The sequence below is a fragment of the Brienomyrus brachyistius genome, chromosome 25 (assembly GCF_023856365.1).
Source record: "Brienomyrus brachyistius isolate T26 chromosome 25, BBRACH_0.4, whole genome shotgun sequence".
In the NCBI taxonomy this organism is placed as follows: domain Eukaryota; kingdom Metazoa; phylum Chordata; class Actinopteri; order Osteoglossiformes; family Mormyridae; genus Brienomyrus; species Brienomyrus brachyistius.
The window spans coordinates 11435759-11456184 of record NC_064557.1 but is presented as its reverse complement, the minus strand read 5'-3'; the positions used below and the strand labels follow the sequence as shown (position 1 = coordinate 11456184).

General features: G+C 52.8%; 1 protein-coding gene across 5 annotated transcripts in view; it reads left to right on the top strand.

The window, feature by feature from the left end:
* The window catches only part of si:ch211-197n1.2 (EF-hand calcium-binding domain-containing protein 6), a 34552-nt gene that overhangs the window by 5246 nt on the left and 8880 nt on the right, over window positions 1-20426 (top strand). For all 5 annotated transcript variants that reach the window (XM_048996442.1, XM_048996445.1, XM_048996441.1 and 2 more), the window contains 11 exons: window positions 551-660; window positions 915-1015; window positions 1090-1167; window positions 1446-1619; window positions 6266-6403; window positions 6517-6650; window positions 7036-7178; window positions 8872-9068; window positions 9487-9594; window positions 10156-10221; window positions 13690-13800. In XM_048996442.1, coding sequence (XP_048852399.1) covers window positions 551-660; window positions 915-1015; window positions 1090-1167; window positions 1446-1619; window positions 6266-6403; window positions 6517-6650; window positions 7036-7178; window positions 8872-9068; window positions 9487-9594; window positions 10156-10221; window positions 13690-13800 — 1360 coding nt within the window. The remainder of the gene's footprint in view (window positions 1-550; window positions 661-914; window positions 1016-1089; window positions 1168-1445; window positions 1620-6265; window positions 6404-6516; window positions 6651-7035; window positions 7179-8871; window positions 9069-9486; window positions 9595-10155; window positions 10222-13689; window positions 13801-20426) is intronic.

The window sequence follows — 20426 nt, the reverse complement described above, 5'->3', positions numbered from 1 at the left end:
CTGCAGGTTCTCCCTATGTTCTATCGGTTCTCCCCTCACTCTGCAGGTTCTCCCCACATTCCACAGGTTTTCCCCTCGTTCTGCAGGTTCTTCCATGACTCTGCAGGTACTGCACTCTTTCTGCAGGTTTTCCCCTCACTCTGCAGGTTCGCCCCATGACTCTGCAGGTCCTCCCCTCATTCTACAGGTTCTCCTCCTGATTCTACAGGTTCTCTCCCTGATTCTACATGTTCTCCCCTTGTTCTGCAGGGTTCCTCTTTCTCTCCAAATATGTGGATCTAAGGGAACTAGAGTCGCTTACACATAATGTGTGTGTGCGTGTGTGTGTGTGTGTGTGTGTGTGTGTCCCCTTGGACTGGAATCCCATCCAAGGTGTCTCCCTGCCATGTGCTCCCTGGCATAGGAAATAGACCCACTGTGACCCTGTACCAGATAAGCTGCTGGAAACTGGATGGATCAGTGTTGTTCTTGTCTTCTTGTTAAACGTCCACTTTGAGAGTTGAGCACTCTGGGGTCATGGCTGCCTGCATAGCTATTTGCTCCCTCACAGGTCAGCGGGCTGCCGCAGGGAGCCGAGCTGAAAGCCTGTCGAGTTGGACCACCTGCAGAACCAGCTTTGCCATGTGTCCAGGAACTCGACTCCGAATCCAGGTGGACCAGGTAAGTGGGCCGAAGGGGAGTCTAGTCCATCTGTGATCTCATACTCAGACTAAGGACCTTAAGGAGCTGTATGAGGTGGGACATTTGCACAGGTATTTGTCCCGTGGTAATTAATACAGTATCCGATCAGGAAAGAGTCCCTGACTTCAGCCGCCCTTAAAATATTAGCTGCATATCTGTAGCCAGTAGAGGGCGGCGTTCGCCACACTCTGTGACCAGACAGGCCTATGCTTTGTCCTTGTGTCTCTGGGCAGCTGGAGCATGAAGTGCGTGAAAGGCTGCGAGGCGGGGGCTCCGCCCACCTGCGACGCCTGTTCAGCAACAACAACCGCAAGGGGCGGGGGCAGATGGACAGGTGAGGGGCGAGCACTCGTACACACATTCCCCCTAGCAGCTGCTGTCAGCCTGATGCCTCTTCTCCCTCGGCAGAGACTTGCTGCTCCTGGTTCTCACTAAGTTCCTGGGCCGGTTCATCAGCGTCAGACAGTTCCGGCAGCTTCTGCTCAGGTAACCGCCTGCATTCGCAGGGTGAACGTTACCCCAATCGGGGCCGGCTTGGCCTTTATCGGGATCTTAAGCGACATGTGATCAACATAGTTGTCATTCGGCATCTTTCTACTCATTCTGACTGGCTGATCAGTGGGTTGCCCCCAGGTGGGAGAGCCATAGGCCGCATCTTGTCTGTCCCCTAACGCCCCCTGCTGGACAGACCCCCCCTCCTTGTTGCTGGACTTCCCTTCCTCACTGTTCCATGTCTTTCTCTGTATCTCCTGCCCAACACACAGACTCCACCTGGCAGAGAAGCCGGTCATCACCTACGAGGAGCTGCGTGCGATTCTGGGGGCACCCGTTGGCACCCAATCCCAAGATGCGACTGGACCCATCCAGCAGCCCACCGGTGCCACCTTGTGGACCTCCTCTCAGGTCCATTCACTCCTGCGGGGCCCGGAGCGGAACAGGTGAAATAAAGCTGCGGGGAGTCCAGACTGTGTTCTCAACTGGGTCCAGAACCGAATGGGTGGCGGCCCAAAGAAGCAGACTCTTTAATATATCGAGCGTATTCATGAAACGTCCTCATCAAAGCAGCCGGCGGCCCCTCAAAGCAGATTACTTAACTCATTCTCCTCTCATGGCTGCCATTGTCGCAGTGTTTGTAAAAAAGGAAAATATTTAAAAAGCAACTGGGAACAAAGGAAGATAAAGCTGACAGAGGCGTATTTTTGATGGGGGGGGGGGTACCCGGATGGTCTGCGGCATCGGAGAGCAGGCCGGGCTCAGGCATCGCTACCGCAGACACGGCCGGGCACGCCTGGTGCTGGGAAATCTCCGTGACCAATCGGGAGAGACCTGGACGCAGCCACCAGCCCCCCCCCCCCCCCCCCCCACCTCGCACCCCACCCCCCACCCCCACAGACCGTCCTGAATCCGCGGTTAATCCTATTATCTCCCCGCCGACTGTGCTGGGTTACCGGCTTTGCAGGGTACGCTGTCCTGCCCTCGCCGCGGCCCCCAGTCGGCTGGACCCCCCCGCTCCCCTGAGGGCTGTTGTCTTTTGAAACTGTCCGTTGGCTGTCCCACCCCCACTGTGAACGCCCTGCCATGAGGAAGCGAGCCGTTAGCTGAGTACACGTAGCTGATGGGCAATTTTAGTCAGAGCGGCGACCCACTCTCATGTTGGCCCCATATCTGAGACACCCGGGGCCTGTGGTCGACGTCCCGCACGCATTTCAGCCAGGGCTGTGACTCGCTCTCACACCAGGCCCGTCACTGAGACGCCCGGGGTCTGTGGTCGACGTCCCGCACGCATTTCAGCCAGGGCTGTGACTCGCTCTTACACCAGGCCCGTCACTGAGACGCCCGGGGTCTGTGGTCGACGTCCCGCACGCATTTCAGCCAGGGCTGTGACTCGCTCTCACATCAGGCCCGTCACTGAGACGCCCGAGGTCTGTGGTCGACATCCCGCACGCATTTCACTCAGGGCTGTGACTCGCTCTCACACCAGGCCCGTCAGTGAGACGCCCGGGGTCTGTGGTCGACGTCCCGCACGCGTTTCAGCCAGGGCTGTGACTCGCTCTCACATCAGGCCCGTCACTGAGACGCCCGGGGTCTGTGGTCGACGTCCCGCACGCATTTCAGCCAGGGCTGTGACTCGCTCTCACATCAGGCCCGTCACTGAGACTCCCGGGGTCTGTGGTCGACATCCCGCACGCATTTCACTCAGGGCTGTGACTCGCTCTCACACCAGGCCCGTCACTGAGACGCCCGGGGTCTGTGGTCGATGTCCCGCACGCGTTTCAGCCAGGACTGTGACTCGCTCTCACACCAGGCCCGTCACTGAGACGCCCAGGGTCTGTGGTCGACGTCCCGCACGCATTTCACTCAGGGCTGTGACTCGCTCTCACACCAGGCCCGTCACTGAGAAGCCCGGGGTCTGTGGTCGACGTCCCGCACGCATTTCAGCCAGGGCTATGACTCGCTCTCACACCAGGCCTGTCACTGAGACGCCCGGGGTCTGTGGTCGACGTCCCGCACGCATTTCACTCAGGGCTGTGACTCGCTCTCACACCAGGCCCGTCACTGAGACGCCCGGGGTCTGTGGTCGACGTCCCGCACGCGTTTCAGCCAGGGCTGTGACTCGCTCTCACATCAGGCCCGTCACTGAGACGCCCGGGGTCTGTGGTCGACGTCCCGCACGCATTTCAGCCAGGGCTGTGACTCGCTCTCACATCAGGCCCGTCACTGAGACTCCCGGGGTCTGTGGTCGACATCCCGCACGCATTTCACTCAGGGCTGTGACTCGCTCTCACACCAGGCCCGTCACTGAGACGCCCGGGGTCTGTGGTCGATGTCCCGCACGCGTTTCAGCCAGGACTGTGACTCGCTCTCACACCAGGCCCGTCACTGAGACGCCCAGGGTCTGTGGTCGACGTCCCGCACGCATTTCACTCAGGGCTGTGACTCGCTCTCACACCAGGCCCGTCACTGAGAAGCCCGGGGTCTGTGGTCGACGTCCCGCACGCATTTCAGCCAGGGCTATGACTCGCTCTCACACCAGGCCTGTCACTGAGACGCCCGGGGTCTGTGGTCGACGTCCCGCACGCATTTCACTCAGGGCTGTGACTCGCTCTCACACCAGGCCCGTCACTGAGAAGCCCGGGGTCTGTGGTCGATGTCCCGCACGCGTTTCAGCCAGGGCTGTGACTCGCTGTCACACCAGGCCCGTCACTGAGACGCCCGGGGTCTGTGGTTGACGTCCCGCACGCATTTCAGCCAGGGCTGTGACTCGCTCTCACACCAGGTCCGTCACTGAGACGCCCGGGGTCTGTGGTCGACGTCCCGCACGCATTTCACTCAGGGCTGTGACTCGCTCTCACACCAGGCCCGTCACTGAGACGCCCGGGGTCTGTGGTCGACGTCCCGCACGCATTTCAGCCAGGGCTGTGACTCGCTCTCACACCAGGCCCGTCACTGAGAAGCCCGGGGTCTGTGGTCGACGTCCCGCACGCGTTCAGCCAGGGCTGTGACTCGCTGTCACACCAGGCCCGTCACTGAGACGCCCGGGGTCTGTGGTCGACGTCCCGCACGCATTTCAGCCAGGGCTGTGACTCGCTCTCACACCAGGCCCGTCACTGAGACGCCCGGGGTCTGTGGTCGACATCCCGCACGCATTTCAGCCAGGGCTGTGACTCGCTCTCACACCAGGCCCGTCACTGAGACGCCCGGGTCTGTGGTCGACGTCCCGCACGCATTTCAGCCAGGGCTGTGACTCGCTCTCACACCAGACCCGTCACTGAGACGCCCGGGGTCTGTGGTCGACGTCCCGCACGCATTTCAGCCAGGGCTGTGACTCGCTCTCACACCAGGCCCGTCACTGAGACACCCGGGGTCTGTGGTCGACGTCCCGCACGCATTTCAGCCAGGGCTGTGACTCGCTCTCACACCAGGCCCGTCACTGAGAAGCCCGGGGTCTGTGGTCGACGTCCCGCACGCGTTTCAGCCAGGGCTGTGACTCGCTGTCACACCAGGCCCGTCACTGAGACGCCCGGGGTCTGTGGTCGACGTCCCGCACGCATTTCAGCCAGGGCTGTGACTCGCTCTCACACCAGGCCCGTCACTGAGACGCCCGGGGTCTGTGGTCGACGTCCCGCACGCATTTCACTCAGGGCTGTGACTCGCTCTCACACCAGGCCCGTCACTGAGACGCCCGGGGTCTGTGGTCGACGTCCCGCACGCATTTCAGCCAGGGCTGTGACTCGCTCTCACACCAGGCCCGTCACTGAGAAGCCCGGGGTCTGTGGTCGACGTCCCGGCACGCGTTCAGCCAGGGCTGTGACTCGCTGTCACACCAGGCCCGTCACTGAGACGCCCGGGGTCTGTGGTCGACGTCCCGCACGCATTTCAGCCAGGGCTGTGACTCGCTCTCACACCAGGCCCGTCACTGAGACGCCCGGGGTCTGTGGTCGACGTCCCGCACGCATTTCACTCAGGGCTGTGACTCGCTCTCACACCAGGCCCGTCACTGAGACGCCCGGGGTCTGTGGTCGACGTCCCGCACGCATTTCACTCAGGGCTGTGACTCACTCTCACACCAGGCCCGTCACTGAGACGCCCAGGGTCTGTGGTCGACGTCCCGCACGCATTTCAGCCAGGGCTGTGACTCACTCTGCACTGTATCACTCTGCTGTCCACCATAGTAATTTTTTTCTTATTCCATGCATATATATCATCCGTTAATGTATTTGTGTTTCTATCTTGACATCTTACTTGACGTCTTTTTCAGGATGTTATGTTTGTGTACCGTATACTTTAAATATGCTTACACTGTTTATTTCTCTGTACTGTCACACTGTGTCTTTGCATTGTGACTTTTTCACCCTGTTTTTTTAATATGCACTTTATGTACTGTGCTGCTTTATGATGAATGTATGAATGTACTGTTTATGCAGATATGAATGTACCATGTGTGCATGTATGAATGTACCATGTATGAATGTACCATGTATGCATGTATGAATGTATGAATGTACCATGTATGCATGTATGAATGTATGAATGTATGAATGTATGAATGTATGAATGTACCATGTATGAATGTACCGTTTATGCATGTATGAATGTACCATGTATGCATGTATGAATGTATGAATGTACCATGTATGCATGTATGAATGTATGAATGTACCATGTATGAATGTATAAATGTACCATGTATGAATGTACCATGTATGAATGTATGAATGTACCGTGTATGAATGTATTGATGTATCATGTATGAATGTATAAATGTACCGTTTATGAATGTACTGTATATGAACGTATGAATGTACCGTGCTGTTGTATGAAGAATTTCCACCTGGCATCAGTAAAGCCTTGTTGTCTTGATTGTTCTCTGTCGCTCTCTGCAACTGCAGTGGGCTCGTCCTTCGAGATTCAAACATGGGGGTCCGGGAGATAAAGTCCAGTTAGTATCCATTTAGTTCTGCCTTCATTAGGCCTTTGAAATAGTTCTTCTGGGCAGGACTCTCTTGCAGTGCACGCTTGTTCGTACGGGTGAGCTGCGATATTAGCATGTGTGCCAGCAGCATTTTTGTGCTTCTCAACCCAGATTTCTGGATGCAGTAGAATCATTACAGTCGAAAGGCATCGAGGGGCCCAGCTGGATCACAGCTCCACAGCTGAAGAAGATTTTGGAAGAACTTGGTCTCTACATGGAGAGTCGGGACTTCATGAAGCTGTGGAGGAGGTTTATGTCTCGGGCTTGATTTGCTGAAAGGCACTCGGCACTGCTCTGAAAAACGAGAATTACACGTACATGCAGAATTTTGCCGGTCCTATCAAATTTCTACTCCCCTGCAGATATGACGAAAGCGGACTGGGAGCCATCAAGATGGAGTCCATGTGGCAGAAACTTGGAGCCAATCTCAGGAAGAGGCCAGATTCTGGTGAAAATAAAGGCGAACGAGTCTCCAAGGAGGCGGACAGAGCGCAAAGTAAGAAAAGCACAGTTTGAGGGCAAATGTTTGTATTTTCTGCTCATTTCCAAAGCGTCCTCTCTCAATGACGCAAGTTATGTTTACCTAATGTGACCCAGAGAGGGCAGTGTTGTCTAATTCTGCACAGTGCACCAGACCCGACTTTACCCACCATTTATCCCCTGCCATAGGAGTCATGAGGAGTCCCAGCCTGAACTGCTCTTTCTAAAGGCCTCGTTCGTAGTTGGTTTTAATTGCTTTTTCTGGGCTTTAGTGGAGTCCATGGCAGGTCTGACACCTATAATGGGTGAACAAGCAGAGAATGTCAGAAACAAGGCCAGGAATACCGGCATGTATAAGATGTGCACTTCCGTACCCAGCATGCTTTGCTCTCCCTCGGCAGACCCCAAGCGGAGCCTGTCCGAAGCCGAGGAGGAGAGGCGGGGCTCCGTGGCTGTGGAGAGATGGCTGAAGGAGAGATTTAGGGAGGGCGTCCAGAACCTGAAGGCTGAGTTTGACAAACTGGATCCTGACAAAACCGGCAAAGTGAGGAAGTGGCTCCATAGAAAGCACCCTCCCTTCAATCCCCCCCCCCTTCAAATCTCTGCCCCCCCTTTGTGATGTCATCAAATGGCTGAGGCCGGAAGGTGTTTGTCAGCTCTCGATGTCCACCTCACGGGTCTGATCTCAGATGTAATCAGTGATATTTTCACCCATTTGTAATTATTAAATATAGGTTTGGGATTTAGACAAGGGAGGGGCCATCTGTTTTAAATGGGAGGGGTTTTGTCGTCACAGAATCAAAAATAAAGAAGCTGTATTAGAGGTGGATATACAACAGAAATCACAGCTTTGGGGAGGACGCAGACTAGGGGGGCACAGACTCTGGGGAGGTATACAGACTCGGGAGAGGGCACAGACTTGGAGAAGAGGATACAGAGTCGGGAGGGGGGACACAGACTCAGCGGTTATACGGACTCAGAGGAACACAGACTCAGGGGACATAAAGACTCTGGGGGGACACAGACTCAGGGGGCTTACAGACTCTGGAGGGACACAGACTCGCCGGGGTATTCAGACTCTGGAGGGACACAGACTCGGCGGGGTATTCAGACTCTGGGGGGACACAGACTCAGGGGGCTTACAGACTCTGGAGGGACACAGACTCGGCGGGGTATTCAGACTCTGGGGGGACACGGACTCAGGGGGTATTCAGACTCTGGGGGGACACAGACTCAGGGCGCTTACAGACTCTGGAGGGACACAGACTCAGGGGGCATACAGACTCTGGATGGGACACGGACTCAGGGGGCATACAGACTCTGGATGGGACACGGACTCAGGGGGCATACAGACTCTGGATGGGACACGGACTCAGGGGGTATACAGACTCTGGATGGGACACGGACTCAGAGGGGTATACAGACTTTGGAGGGACACTGACTCCGGATGGGACACAGACCCGGCGGGGTATACAGACTCTGGATGGGACACAGACTCAGGGGACATACAGACTCTGGATGGGACACGGACTCAGGGGGCATACAGACTCTGTATGGGACACGGACTCAGGGGGCATACAGACTCTGGATGGGACACGGACTCAGGGGGCATACAGACTCTGGATGGGACACAGACTCAGGGGGTATACAGACTCTGGATGGGACACGGACTCAGGGGGCATACAGACTCTGGATGGGACACAGACTCAGGGGGTATACAGACTCTGGATGGGACACGGACTCAGAGGGGTATACAGACTTTGGAGGGACACTGACTCCGGATGGGACACAGACCCGGCGGGGTATACAGACTCTGGATGGGACACAGACTCAGGGGACATACAGACTCTGGAGGGACACAGACTAGGCGGGGTATACAGACTCTGGAAGGATACAGACCTCCCTCTTTCAGCTAAGCCGCTCGCTATGTGTGATTCATGGTTTTACAACTGTTACTTATACTTGTACAAAAATGTTCAAAAAGTTTAAAAATACTTGCTAAATTGCTAGTAGGAGTACATGTGTGAGTGAATGGTGTGTGAGTGCAGCCTGCGATGAGCTGGCCCCCCATCCTGGGTTGTTCCCTGTCTCGTGCCCATTGCTTCCGGGTTAGGCTCCAGACCCCCCGTGACCCAGTAGGATAAGCGGTTTGGAAAATGGATGGATGGATGGATGGAAGGATGGAAGGATATTTCAGCTGTTTATCTGGAACACCTGCGTCATGCGGCCTGTTCCAGGTGCAGCCTGACGGTTTCCTGAGGGTGCTACGCAAGTTCAACCTGCACCTGAGGCGGAAACACCTGGGCCTCTTCCTGGCCAGATGCGGCCTGGAGGTCCAGAGGACTGGCATCGATTACCCAGAGTTCCTGAGGCGCTTCCAGGACCGGGGAGATGAGGGCGTCTTGCAGCGGATCCTGTCTGACCCGAAGCACAAGTGTGTTCTGTGTGTGGACTGCAGAGATGTACATTTATAGATATTTCCATCTTGCAGTCGCGGATGTGTACAGACGCATCTTAACTTGCAAAAATGGCTAATAAGGGTTCCACAGGCTAGAGAAGGCATTACAGCTTCGCATGAGTATCTCCAGTAATCAGTTGATTATTTATGTCTTTCACGATTTTAGGACGTTTAAGATCTAAGAATAAGATATTGCTGCAAGAAAGATGTAGCAATAATAATAAGAAGAACTGTGGGATTTCAGCACTGGACTGAAGGTGTAGCAATTTATGTCATTTGGACAGCTAACTCATTATAGTCAGTACCTGTGGAGGGTTAGACTGATCCTCTGATTGGTTCCTGAGGCTGGCATGTTGACCCCTAAGCTGCTGGGTGTCACATTCTCATTGGTCAGGTTCCACGAGGATGGTGGCACTGGTCACGCCTCCTCAGTGACAGTGACTGAGGCCCGGCTTGCCCACCTTTTCCAGTCAGAGTACCTGGGGCTCCTGGAGGCCTTCAGGTATGTGGTCCCGCCCCCACCCACCGTGCCTCACCTTGCACTGACAGTCCCCAGGCAGCAGGCGGAGCAGCGTTTAAAGAGCTGCCCTACTCATCATCCAGGTTTAGCAGTGGCTTCATCCAAAGTGTTCAGATATTTAAAAAATTGAAATCAGTCTTTGATAACTGTTTATATAGTCAGAACTATGGAGGTCCAGAGTTTGCCCCGAAACACAGCAAACACACGCAGCCACCATGCTAACCATAACACACGGAGTCAAACACGCAAATCATAACACACACACACACACACACACACACAGTATACAGTACGGTGTTACTGATTTGTCGCAGAAATATACAGCTTTCTCATTCTCTTCAGCTGTGGACCTATGATATAGTTTCCCTCCCCCATGTCATCCCATTGAATTAAAATATTCAGACAAGGGCTGCATTTCTCCCCTAGATGCGGACAGTTCCCCTTTCAGCACGATCTTTGTGTCGGCCATGAATGCAGGCGTGACGGCAGCTCTGGGGGAACATGGCTGGTTTTACTATGATCCTGTGTGTTTTTCATTTTCAGGAGCCTAGACAAGTATGGCAAGAAGACAGTGAGCCAAGAGGAGTTTCGGGCAGTTTTGGAGAGCAGGTACCCCCCTTGGCGTCCCTCCTGCCAGTGTTCGTCTTCCTGGTGTGTGCCCCCTGGGTGTCACTCCCCTTGTTTCCTCTGCCCCTGTGTCCGTCCTGCCGGTGTCTCTATTCCCTGTTTCCCTCTCCTCTGACTCCCTCCTCCTGGTGTCCCTTCTGCCGGTGTCTCTCTTCTCTATGTCCCTCTTCCCTGACTCCCTCCTCCTGGTGTCCCTTCTGCTGGTGTCTCTCTTCTCTATGTCCCTCTTCCCTGACTCCCTCCTCCTGGTGTCCCTTCTGCTGGTGTCTCTCTTCTCTGTGTCCCTCTTCCCTGAATCCCTCCTCCTGGTCTCCCTTCTGCTGGTGTCTCTCTTCTCTATGTCCCTCTTCCCTGACTCCCTCCTCCTGGTGTCCCTTCTGCTGGTGTCTCTCTTCTCTGTGTCCCTCTTCCCTGAATCCCTCCTCCTGGTCTCCCTTCTGCTGGTGTCTCTCTTCTCTGTGTCCCTCTTCCCTGAATCCCTCCTCCTGGTCTCCCTTCTGCTGGTGTCTCTCTTCTCTGTGTCCCTCTTCCCTGACTCCCTCCTCCTGGTGTCCCTTCTGCTGGTGTCTCTCTTCTCTGTGTCCCTCTTCCCTGAATCCCTCCTCCTGGTCTCCCTTCTGCTGGTGTCTCTCTTCTCTGTGTCCCTCTTCCCTGAGTCCCTCCTCCTGGTGTCCCTTCTGCTGGTGTCTCTCTTCCCTGTTTCCCTCTTCCCTGAGTCCCTCCTCCTGGTGTCCCTTCTGCTGGTATCTCTCTTCTCTGTGTCCCTCTTCCCTGAGTCCCTCCTCCTGGTGTCCCTTCTGCTGGTGTCTCTCTTCCCTGTTTCCCTCTTCCCTGAGTCCCTCCTCCTGGTGTCCCTTCTGCTGGTGTCTCTCTTCTCTGTGTCCCTCTTCCCTGACTCCCTCCTCCTGGTGTCCCTTCTGCTGGTATCTCTCTTCTCTGTGTCCCTCTTCCCTGAGTCCCTCCTCCTGGTGTCCCTTCTGCTGGTATCTCTCTTCTCTGTGTCCCTCTTCCCTGAGTCCCTCCTCCTGGTCTCCCTTCTGCTGGTGTCTCTCTTCTCTGTGTCCCTCTTCCCTGAATCCCTTCTCCTGGTGTCCCTTCTGCTGGTGTCTCTCTTACCATTGTCATTCCTCCTGGTGTACCTCTTCCCTGTGTCCCACTTGCCGGTGTCTCTCCTCCTAGTGTACCTCCTGCTGATGTCCCTCTTGCAGGCATTCCTGCTTCTGATGTCCCTAATCCTGGTGTCTCTCTTGTCTGCGTCCCTTCTCCTGATGTCCCTCTTGTGGGTGTTCCTGCTTATGATGTCCATCCTCTTACCCCCCCCCCCTTCTCTGTCTCCCTCCTTATGCTGTCCTCATGCTGGAATCACTCCTGGTGTCTCTCCTCCATGTGTCACTCCTTCTAATGTCCCTCTACTGCGTGACCATAGATATCTGTGTGTATAGGGATATAAATTTTATGTCTCGTGCAGTGGTGGGCACAGCTAACTGAAAAGTTAACTTTGATAACTATTGATCTGCTGACTCTATAGTTGTGAGGAGTCTTGGGGACTACAAACATGGTGCCGTTTACCCGGAACTAGGAAGGAGGGTCTCAGCTCTTTATTGGTCTATAGCTCTGTCACTCAGGAAATAATTGGAAAATAACCAGGGGCTGAACCAGTCAGACCCAAACTTGCGCCGTCTCTAAACTTAGCCTCATCTCGTTCCACTAACGCAGTTCAGCTTTAACTAATCAAGGCTCATACAAGACAGACTTGCATAGTCTCACTTAGTGTTCACACCCGAGATGTTTAAGACGACCAAATGAATGGATGAACGATAGATCGATCAAATGAGTCGGAAAGCGAGTAAAATGAGAGTGGTGTTTTTTTTCCAGAACAAACGCTGCTGGTGGAGCTGTATGAAGAATACAAAGATATAATTGCTAAAAAAAATGGCAATTCTGTGGCCGTAAACACAGCCAGGGAGTTGGCTTGGCAATTAATTGCAGACAGACTAAATGCATAAGTTATGTAAGTCACTTTACAATAAGGGTTTATGAATGGTTTATTATCTGGTTATTAATTAGGTTGTAACACTTTGTAAATTATTAATAGACAATTTTAAACAAGATATTTTTATGTTTTCTTTTTATTAATGAGTTAATACCATTTACAAGTGACAAAAGGGAGCCTTATTGTAAAGTAGTACCCAAGTACCTAGGACAGTGGTACAGTGGTTTATGCTGACGCCTTTCACTGCAAAAGTTCCTGGTTCGATCACCATAGCCAACGGGGAACCTTCTGGGTTGAATTCACGTGTCATTCTTACTGTATAATGTTGTTCTGTATTATTTGATCTCCGCAAAATACTTTCAGTCGCATCCGTGTGAAATGTTCTGTACAAAGATGTGATTTTTATAGGCTTTTATAGGCTTTATTATATTGATCACATGACATGAGTAGTGAATTTCGTCCAAAGGAACGTCTTTTGCGAATCTGTTCCCACATGTCATACGTTCTTTGAGACAACGCTTAACTAAGTGAGACAGTTAACCTGGGCTGGAGCAGACTTGTTCACTCACCTAAGTTACCATGGTACCTCAGCGGGGATTCATTTAAGACGCGTTGATGGAATGGAACTCCCATGTAAATGAGCCAGACTTGTCAAAATAAGTCAGACTTTCCCTTAATCCTGCTTTGTGGAACACCCCCCCTAAATTTGTTGTAAACTGGATAATGTGTCATATTTAAGGTAGCCTGGGGTACAAAGATAAAATCCATTTAACCTGGGGTGCTAGAAATCAGAAAAGTTTTGTAATACAGGCCTCAGTTCTCCGCTTAGTTCAGGGTACCCCAGTGTAAATGGACTTTCGTTCACTTACATTCAGCCCAGACTACCTTAAATTTAACAAGTTAAATTTCTTGTGTTTACACGCAGTCAGCCAACAGGCTGTTACAGACTCGCTAACAACAGACCAGAAGAAATATCTGTGATTTTAGGATTTACAAACAATGTTTACTATTAAACACTTTGCCTGTGAGAAAATAGTGGATTTATGGTTAGTGGAACTAAATTTAGAGGAAGCTAAATGGTCCACTAAGGCTTTTTGAAGTTAACACAAGTGCTAATCCACTGACGAAAAAGTTAGTTTTGCTAATTAATGGTTAGCAGATTAGCAGCGCCCTACCCACCACTGGTGTCGTGTCAGTGTGTGACTGCGTGCTGTGCGGGTTACGGTTAGTCTGTGTATCTGTGTGCCTTTGGGGTCAATCCCTTGATTGAGAGGTAAAGCAGCTCGTCATCCCACACCAATGGTCAGTGAGGGCCTGGTTCACCTCTGACCCTGCCATGTGTGGCCTTGTCGCTTTGCCCCCCCACCAGGCTCTGACAGAAGGTCAATGGGCAGCGTATGCTGACAACCCCCCACCCCCTAGGCCATGAGACCCTTACCCTGCACACCCCCTTCCAGGTTTCAGCTGGTGATGACCGACCCCCAGTTTGAACAGCTGCTGGACAGCCTGCCCCTGGATGAGGACGGAAATGTCCAGTACGCCCTCTTCATGGCCCCCTTCGACACCCGGTAATCCCTCGCCCCCCTCTGCCGACTCTCGTTCCATTTCAGGGATTGCTGTTCTTTCAGGCTCCTGCTCTGCTCCTCACACTGGACGGGAGGCTGCCCTCCTTCCCATGATGCTCTGGGGTCATTTAATCTAACTTGCTAGTGGAAATATCCATTATAAATGCAAAGGACGTTTCCCTGTGTGTTTATCAGTCTCTCCCGACCTCTCTGTGGTGTTCGATGTCTAACCGTGGAATAACACACTCATGAAAGACACACACACATGCTGTGTCTTTGTTTAACTTTGGCCATATTCGTTCCTCATGAGATCTGGTCTGGTTTACTGCCATTGGGCCGCCCTAAGCTCCCCCGCCCCCCCAGAGGGCTCTGACTACTCCGCCACCTGAAAGACCTCCCCACCCTTAAGTACAAGATGCAGTCTGTCTGCTGCTGTTGTATCCATCCTGGAACGTGTTCTCCACACCAGCAGGCTTACAGTTTACACACCCGTGAAACTGGACGCCTAGTTCATGATAGCAATTTACCCGTTTGGTTAATGCTTTACATTAACTGCACCTTCATAATGTTCTTTATAATGCATTCATAGAGCATTCATAAGCAGCTTATAAGTATACCTTAACGTCCTAGCATAGCTTAACAGGCTTAATATACATTTATAACAAACATCACAGCCTCTTCCTGGGTGACATTGGGGTTACATTCCAATAAACCTGTTGTAAGATGAATATGTCGTAAGGCGAAAATGCATTTTAATACAGTAACAAAACCTAACAAACATCATAGCTTGGCCAAGCCTGCTTTTCATGTGCTTAGAACACTTACGTTAGCCTACAGTTGGGCAAAATCATTGACACAAAGCCTATTTTATAATAAAGTGTTGAATATCTCATGTAATTTATAAAATTATATACTGAAAGAGAAAACATTTAACCATCGCAAAGTTGAAATATCATAACCCAGGGTGTGTCTGTATATGATTATACAATTATAATGTTTGTTATAATCATAGGTTGTTTCTTATCAATGTCTATTAAAGTAGTTAATATATGTTATGATATTAAAGTATGCTTACAGGCTGCTTGTAAATGCATTATGAAGGTGCACTGGATGTTCTGTGAATGCATTATGAAGGTGCACTGGATGTTCTGTGAATGCATTATGAAGGTGCACTGGATGTTCTGTGAATGCATTATGAAGGTGCACTGGATGTTCTGTGAATGCATTATGAAGGTGCACTGGATGTTCTATGAATGCATTATAAAGGCATTATGAGGGTGAATTTAACATAAAGCGTTACCCAAATTTGCAGAAAATTAAATGTACCAACTAAAGAAAGTGACGGAGAAAATCGCTTGTGTTTTTTTATATTAGCTGCCACAGCTCTTCGCAGCTTGATGACTGCCCTAATTATTATGGGCATTATTCTAATCATTCTCGCTATTATCACCCTGGCTGTTACCCTCAAAGTCCTGCGTCTGTCAGCCCAGTTAGCTCCCTCTCTATCCCCAACCGCATTACTTTCACAAAGCGCTTATTTTCTCCCAGGGTTAGTTTATGAATGGTCCACAAATCCAGTGGCTGTGTAAACCTTTCTCAGTCAGCTACAGGGTAATGAATTTTAAAGGGCTTCTGTAACGACTGGCCCGGCCTGTGTGTGTGTGGCTGTGCCTGTTTGTGTGTTTATCTGAGTGTGGCCAGGACAGGCCGGCCGACTGGGTGGGTGAGTGTCAGTCTCAGTGTGCACAGGGGATAAAGACCTAGAGAAGCAGGCTGGCTTAGCTGACAGGTGACAAGGGTTACTCTGAATGGGGATTTTGTAATAGCAACAGGGAGGAAAGCACAGCCACCAAGGCCGGTGAAAGGAGAGAATGGGCAACACCGGGGACTTAGCATTGCGCTAATCAAACTGTTCTGCTGTCTAGGTTTGAAAAAAGAAGGAAACAGTGAGACCCTAAACCAGCCTCTATTGCATCGCCCCCTGTGTCAGCCGGGGGGGGGGTGGGGGGGACATTGTGGCCTCTGCCCCCCCAACCTCCCACCTCACCGACATTGACATATTAGTCGAAAGATTTCCAGCTATCATGGAAGACCTCTCTGATGGACACCGTCACACGGACAGAATTCTGCTCCACTTTCGTTTATTTCGAGGAAAATTCCAGGCAAAGGCATGTAATGAAAATGAGCGAATTCCCTCTTGGGGCCGGGGGGGGGGGTGGGAGGGCGGATGGGTGCTCTGTGCCTTTCAGCCAGCAGGCCCATCGACGCCGTGGTCATTGTGGGTGCACATTTTTACAGCTGTGCTGCGGCGTAATGCCTCAGATACTGGGCAGGGAGTTCGTGGGAGCTGGGTGGGGGGGCCGTTGTTTTGGAGGTTAACCACCCCAACGTCTCTCCCACTCTGGCCTCTTTTCCGTTAGAATCCAACTAAGAACGGAGGCAGCCAGTGGGTATCATCCTTCTGTGGTTCCTGTGTGGTCCCGGCGTGGATCGGCCCGGGGGTATCTGAGTGCGCCGCCCTGGGGGGGGGGGGGGGGGGGCGGGGCCCGGTGCTGGTGCTCTCACAGATCACTGTGGGAACCCAGGGGGGCATCTTTGGCTGATCTGCCACCCACCGCCGTCCATTTTAATTTCTCATTCATGGGCCGGCATGGGCGGAGAGACAGTAACGGCAGAGACACCCCAATCACAAGTGGCTGTGCGGTGGACCTCCCCCCCAACAATGGCGGCAGTGTCGCTGCGGCCCGGCCGCGGACTTTCCTGGATATTCTTCCCATGTCGGTTTAATCACTACTGGGCGGTAGCTCCATTAAGGATTACCATATCATTAATAGTATCCATGACTTTTGTTCAAAGGGCTACTTGTGTAATGTTGCCTTGTGGATGTGCTGGCTAATCCGCTCAGCGCAGCTGTAAGGGGGGCGAGCGCAGGAGAGTCCCAGCTCCGGGGGGGGGATCAGCTCCTTGGAAAACAGATACAAACAACAGTCAACTCAAAACCGGCCCCCCAGCACCCAAACCAACACAAGGCTGAAAAAAAACATCCATTCTACACTTCCATGTTTATCCGAGGCTCCCCCTCAGCCCTGTCCATCCAGCCCTGGCCAACGTCTTCTCCATTCATGGGGGCTTTCCTTGCCATCACCCGCCCCCCCCCCACCTCCCAGACGTTGGGCAGATTAGTGGACAACAATGCAGTTTTGCATGTAAAAATAGAAAAATAAAATGAGCACCTATTAACTTTGCTCTGTCCACCCAGCCCACTATCAATTGACTGGGGCTTTTCTCCAGTCCTGTTTGTTGCTGGTTTTTGTTATTTTTTGCTGGGGATGCAGTTGTTAAAGAAAACAACAGAAAATGTGACCGAATCAGTCGCCTGAATCCCATTAATGCCTCTAGAGGGCGCTCCAAATGGACCCGGAAGGTCCAGAACCATTAGAACATCCATGGCCCAAATTCCGGGGCCCCAGTGACCGGCCAAAATCCTTCTATGATCCAGAGGACACGCCACCTAGTTCTGGGACTTCGGCTGCGGCCCGGCCCGTCTTCTCCAGCTGGCCGCTTCCCCAGACTCTCCCCTTAAAATAAATATTTAGAGTGGGGGGCGTGGCGGCGGCAGACCTGCTCAGTGAACCAGAATCCTCGCAGTAAGCTTCTGGGGCCAAATGTGGCTGGCAGCTCACCGGAGTCTCCTGGGAGCCCCTGGCGAGGGCGCCAGGCAGCCAGAGAGGTGGCACCTGTGTGAACAAAGGTGTCATTGTGTCTGTCCTGTTATCATTAAAATAATATGACAAAGAGACCCAAGACGACTGGATGCATTTCAGTCAAACGGCAGCTGCTGGCCTTCATTAGACGGAATATGATATGTTTTGTCAGCGAGGTGTTTTGACCAAAAGTAAAAGTACAGCCCTCTCATAGCATTGTGTGCTGAGAAGCCCTTGGGATTGACACACTTAAGATCTGCTCTCTAGAGTCCTGGGTTCGAATGGTTCATTTTGACATTATTTTCGGGGCTGTTGCCGTTGGGCTGGTGGTGGCCTAGCCTTTGTTGCGCGTCACATTGTAGAGCTCTGTGCTGGAGCGCCATTGAGGGAGCAGCCTGATCTGATTGGGCCGGCTTAGCGATTGTGACAGTGGCCCCGCCTGCCGTCTTTCCCGTTGTGTGTGTCACCGGAACTTTGACCTCGTGCACCACACACGGAAGGAATCTCAAAATGCTTCCATGGAAAGCGAGCCGGCCTGGAGCCCTACCCCCACCCCGTTTGGGCTGGCAGTGCAAAACCCAAACCCGGCCCGCCACACATTCCGTCAGTTATGCATGTATCAGCTAGGGGGGGGCGGGGCTGGTGGTGTGGGGGCGGGGTTGGCCTCAGTGAGGTGGGCCAATTAGCCGGGCGGCCCGGTTCTGGACCACTTGTCAGTCCACCTTAAATCTCCCCCTGTCTGATCCCTTTCACTTCCCTCCACTGACGCGTTGCTCTTCGGGGGAATCAGCCCCTTTAGCCCCCCCCACAAAAAGACTTAATTCCCATCCCCAGATGCACCCTCTGGCTTTTACGTGCTTTTTTCACGAGGATTGTTTTTTTTGTTTTTGTTTTTTTTTAAATGGGTCCCTAGTATTAGCCTCAGTGGGTGTCACTCTGTTGAGGGGGGGTCTCCTTAACGCCCTCCTAGGGGGCAGTAGAATCCCCCACCCCCGGCCCCTTCCGACTAGCAGAGAGATATTCCTGTGGGATCCTACGAGCATGAGTGTACTGCAAGGGGCACCTTTGCTGAGTCCCTCAGGGAGATGGGCAGGGTGGTGTCCCACGGAAAGCGGGGGGGGGGGGGGGTTGGACATCCGAGCTTTGTGCCCCCGCCCTGCCCCATAACTCGTGGACTGGCCGATTCCCGCTGTGCGCTATGCTGTCCGACACGGGAACCCCACTGAGAGAGCCTGAGGGCTGCCTGCCCCCCCCCCCCCCCAACTGGCCCAGGGGGGAGGGGGGCAGCAAACCTTGCTGCTGTCATGCTCCTGTGTCCTGACTATCAGGCCATGACAAGACCAGCGTGGCTGAGTGCCATCACTGTGTCCGCAGAGCTAATTATCTAATCATCTAATTATTCTAATTGGCCAGCTGTGTAATTAGTGCAATGAGTGCAGAGCGGATTTCACAGTGAAGACGGACATCTGGCTTTGGTGTCGCCCCCTACAGGCTCTCTTATGTGCTAAGGATTCAGTGGCATCGTTGGATCCTTCTGGGGACCCCATTGGGATCTCCGGGTTTGCTATCTGGCGGTCCTGGCCCAGGTCGGGTTCCGATTTCAGGGTGGCAAGAGAGGGATGGAGACAAGGTCCTCGGGGCCCTCAGGGGAGAAATAAGCTCGGCTCAGAGGGGACAGGGCTGATCCACTTTCCGCCTCTCCTAATCAGGGATTATTCCACATGTAGCCATTAGCATTCATTTGCTAATTCCCCTTTCTGTCCCTTTCTCATTAAATGGATGAGCCTGTCTGAAAAGAGGCCGCGCTGAATGTTAAACCCTGCCTGTGCACACCCGGGATGCCCGACCCACTCCCCGCTCTCGGCCACGCTTCCCCCCAAGCGGCGCTGAAAATGTCCACTCTTCTTCACATTGGCCAGTTCCATCATGTTCATATTGTGGAGAGAATGTACTTGCTTCCCACTTGTAATCACACTCATTCATACACACGTCACTTTAAACACACTCCCTTAGACACACTCACATAAATTACATACATTTACACACACTATCTTGCACACACTTACACTAACTTACATACATACACACTCCCTTACACACTCCTAACCCACACACTCATTCTCAGTCATGCACTCTCACACACAGTCAGAATCTCATACTCTCAGTCTCACACATTCTCTCTCACTTTCTCACACTCTCACTCTTCCACACACTCTGTCCCACACTTTCATACTCACTCTCAGTCTCACACTCTAATTCTCTCTCACTCTCTCACACACTCACTCTCTCTCACAGACTCACACTCTCGTTCTCTCTCACTCTCACACTGTCTCACATACTCTCTCACAGTCTCACTCTCACACTCTCGTTCTCTCTCACTTTCTCACACTGTCTCACATACTCTCTCAGTCTCACTCTCACACTCTCATACTCTCACCCTCTCTCTCATACGCTCGGTCACTCTCACGCTGTCGGCCAGCTCGGATGAAGTTCTCAGCCCTCTGCTCGCTGTCAGGCTGATGTTCGCATCATTTTCGCCTGATTGGTTCCCTGTGACCCCAGTGCTGACCTTTAAAACCCGCGCGGTTCCTTAGTCCTGAGCCCTCCCTCTCCAAAGGGGCTGAAAAGTGTCTCCTATCCTCTCTTCCCCCCTGGCCCCCGACGTCGGCACAAAGGCGGGGGCTGCCTGGCCGAGACCCCCCCTCTACTGGAGCACAAGAAAAGACTGTTTGTGATACCATTTGTGCCCCTTCAGGATGAGCTGGATGTCGGAGGTCCGATGCCTCCTGATCCAGGGGCCTTGAGCCCCGCAGAAGCCCCTTAGCCACCCCACCCACTTCTCTCTATGTGCAGCTCAGCACACTCAGGCATGGTGTGGCGTGGAGCCGGGTCGCATGACTGCAGGTCCCAGTCACCCATGGGCGA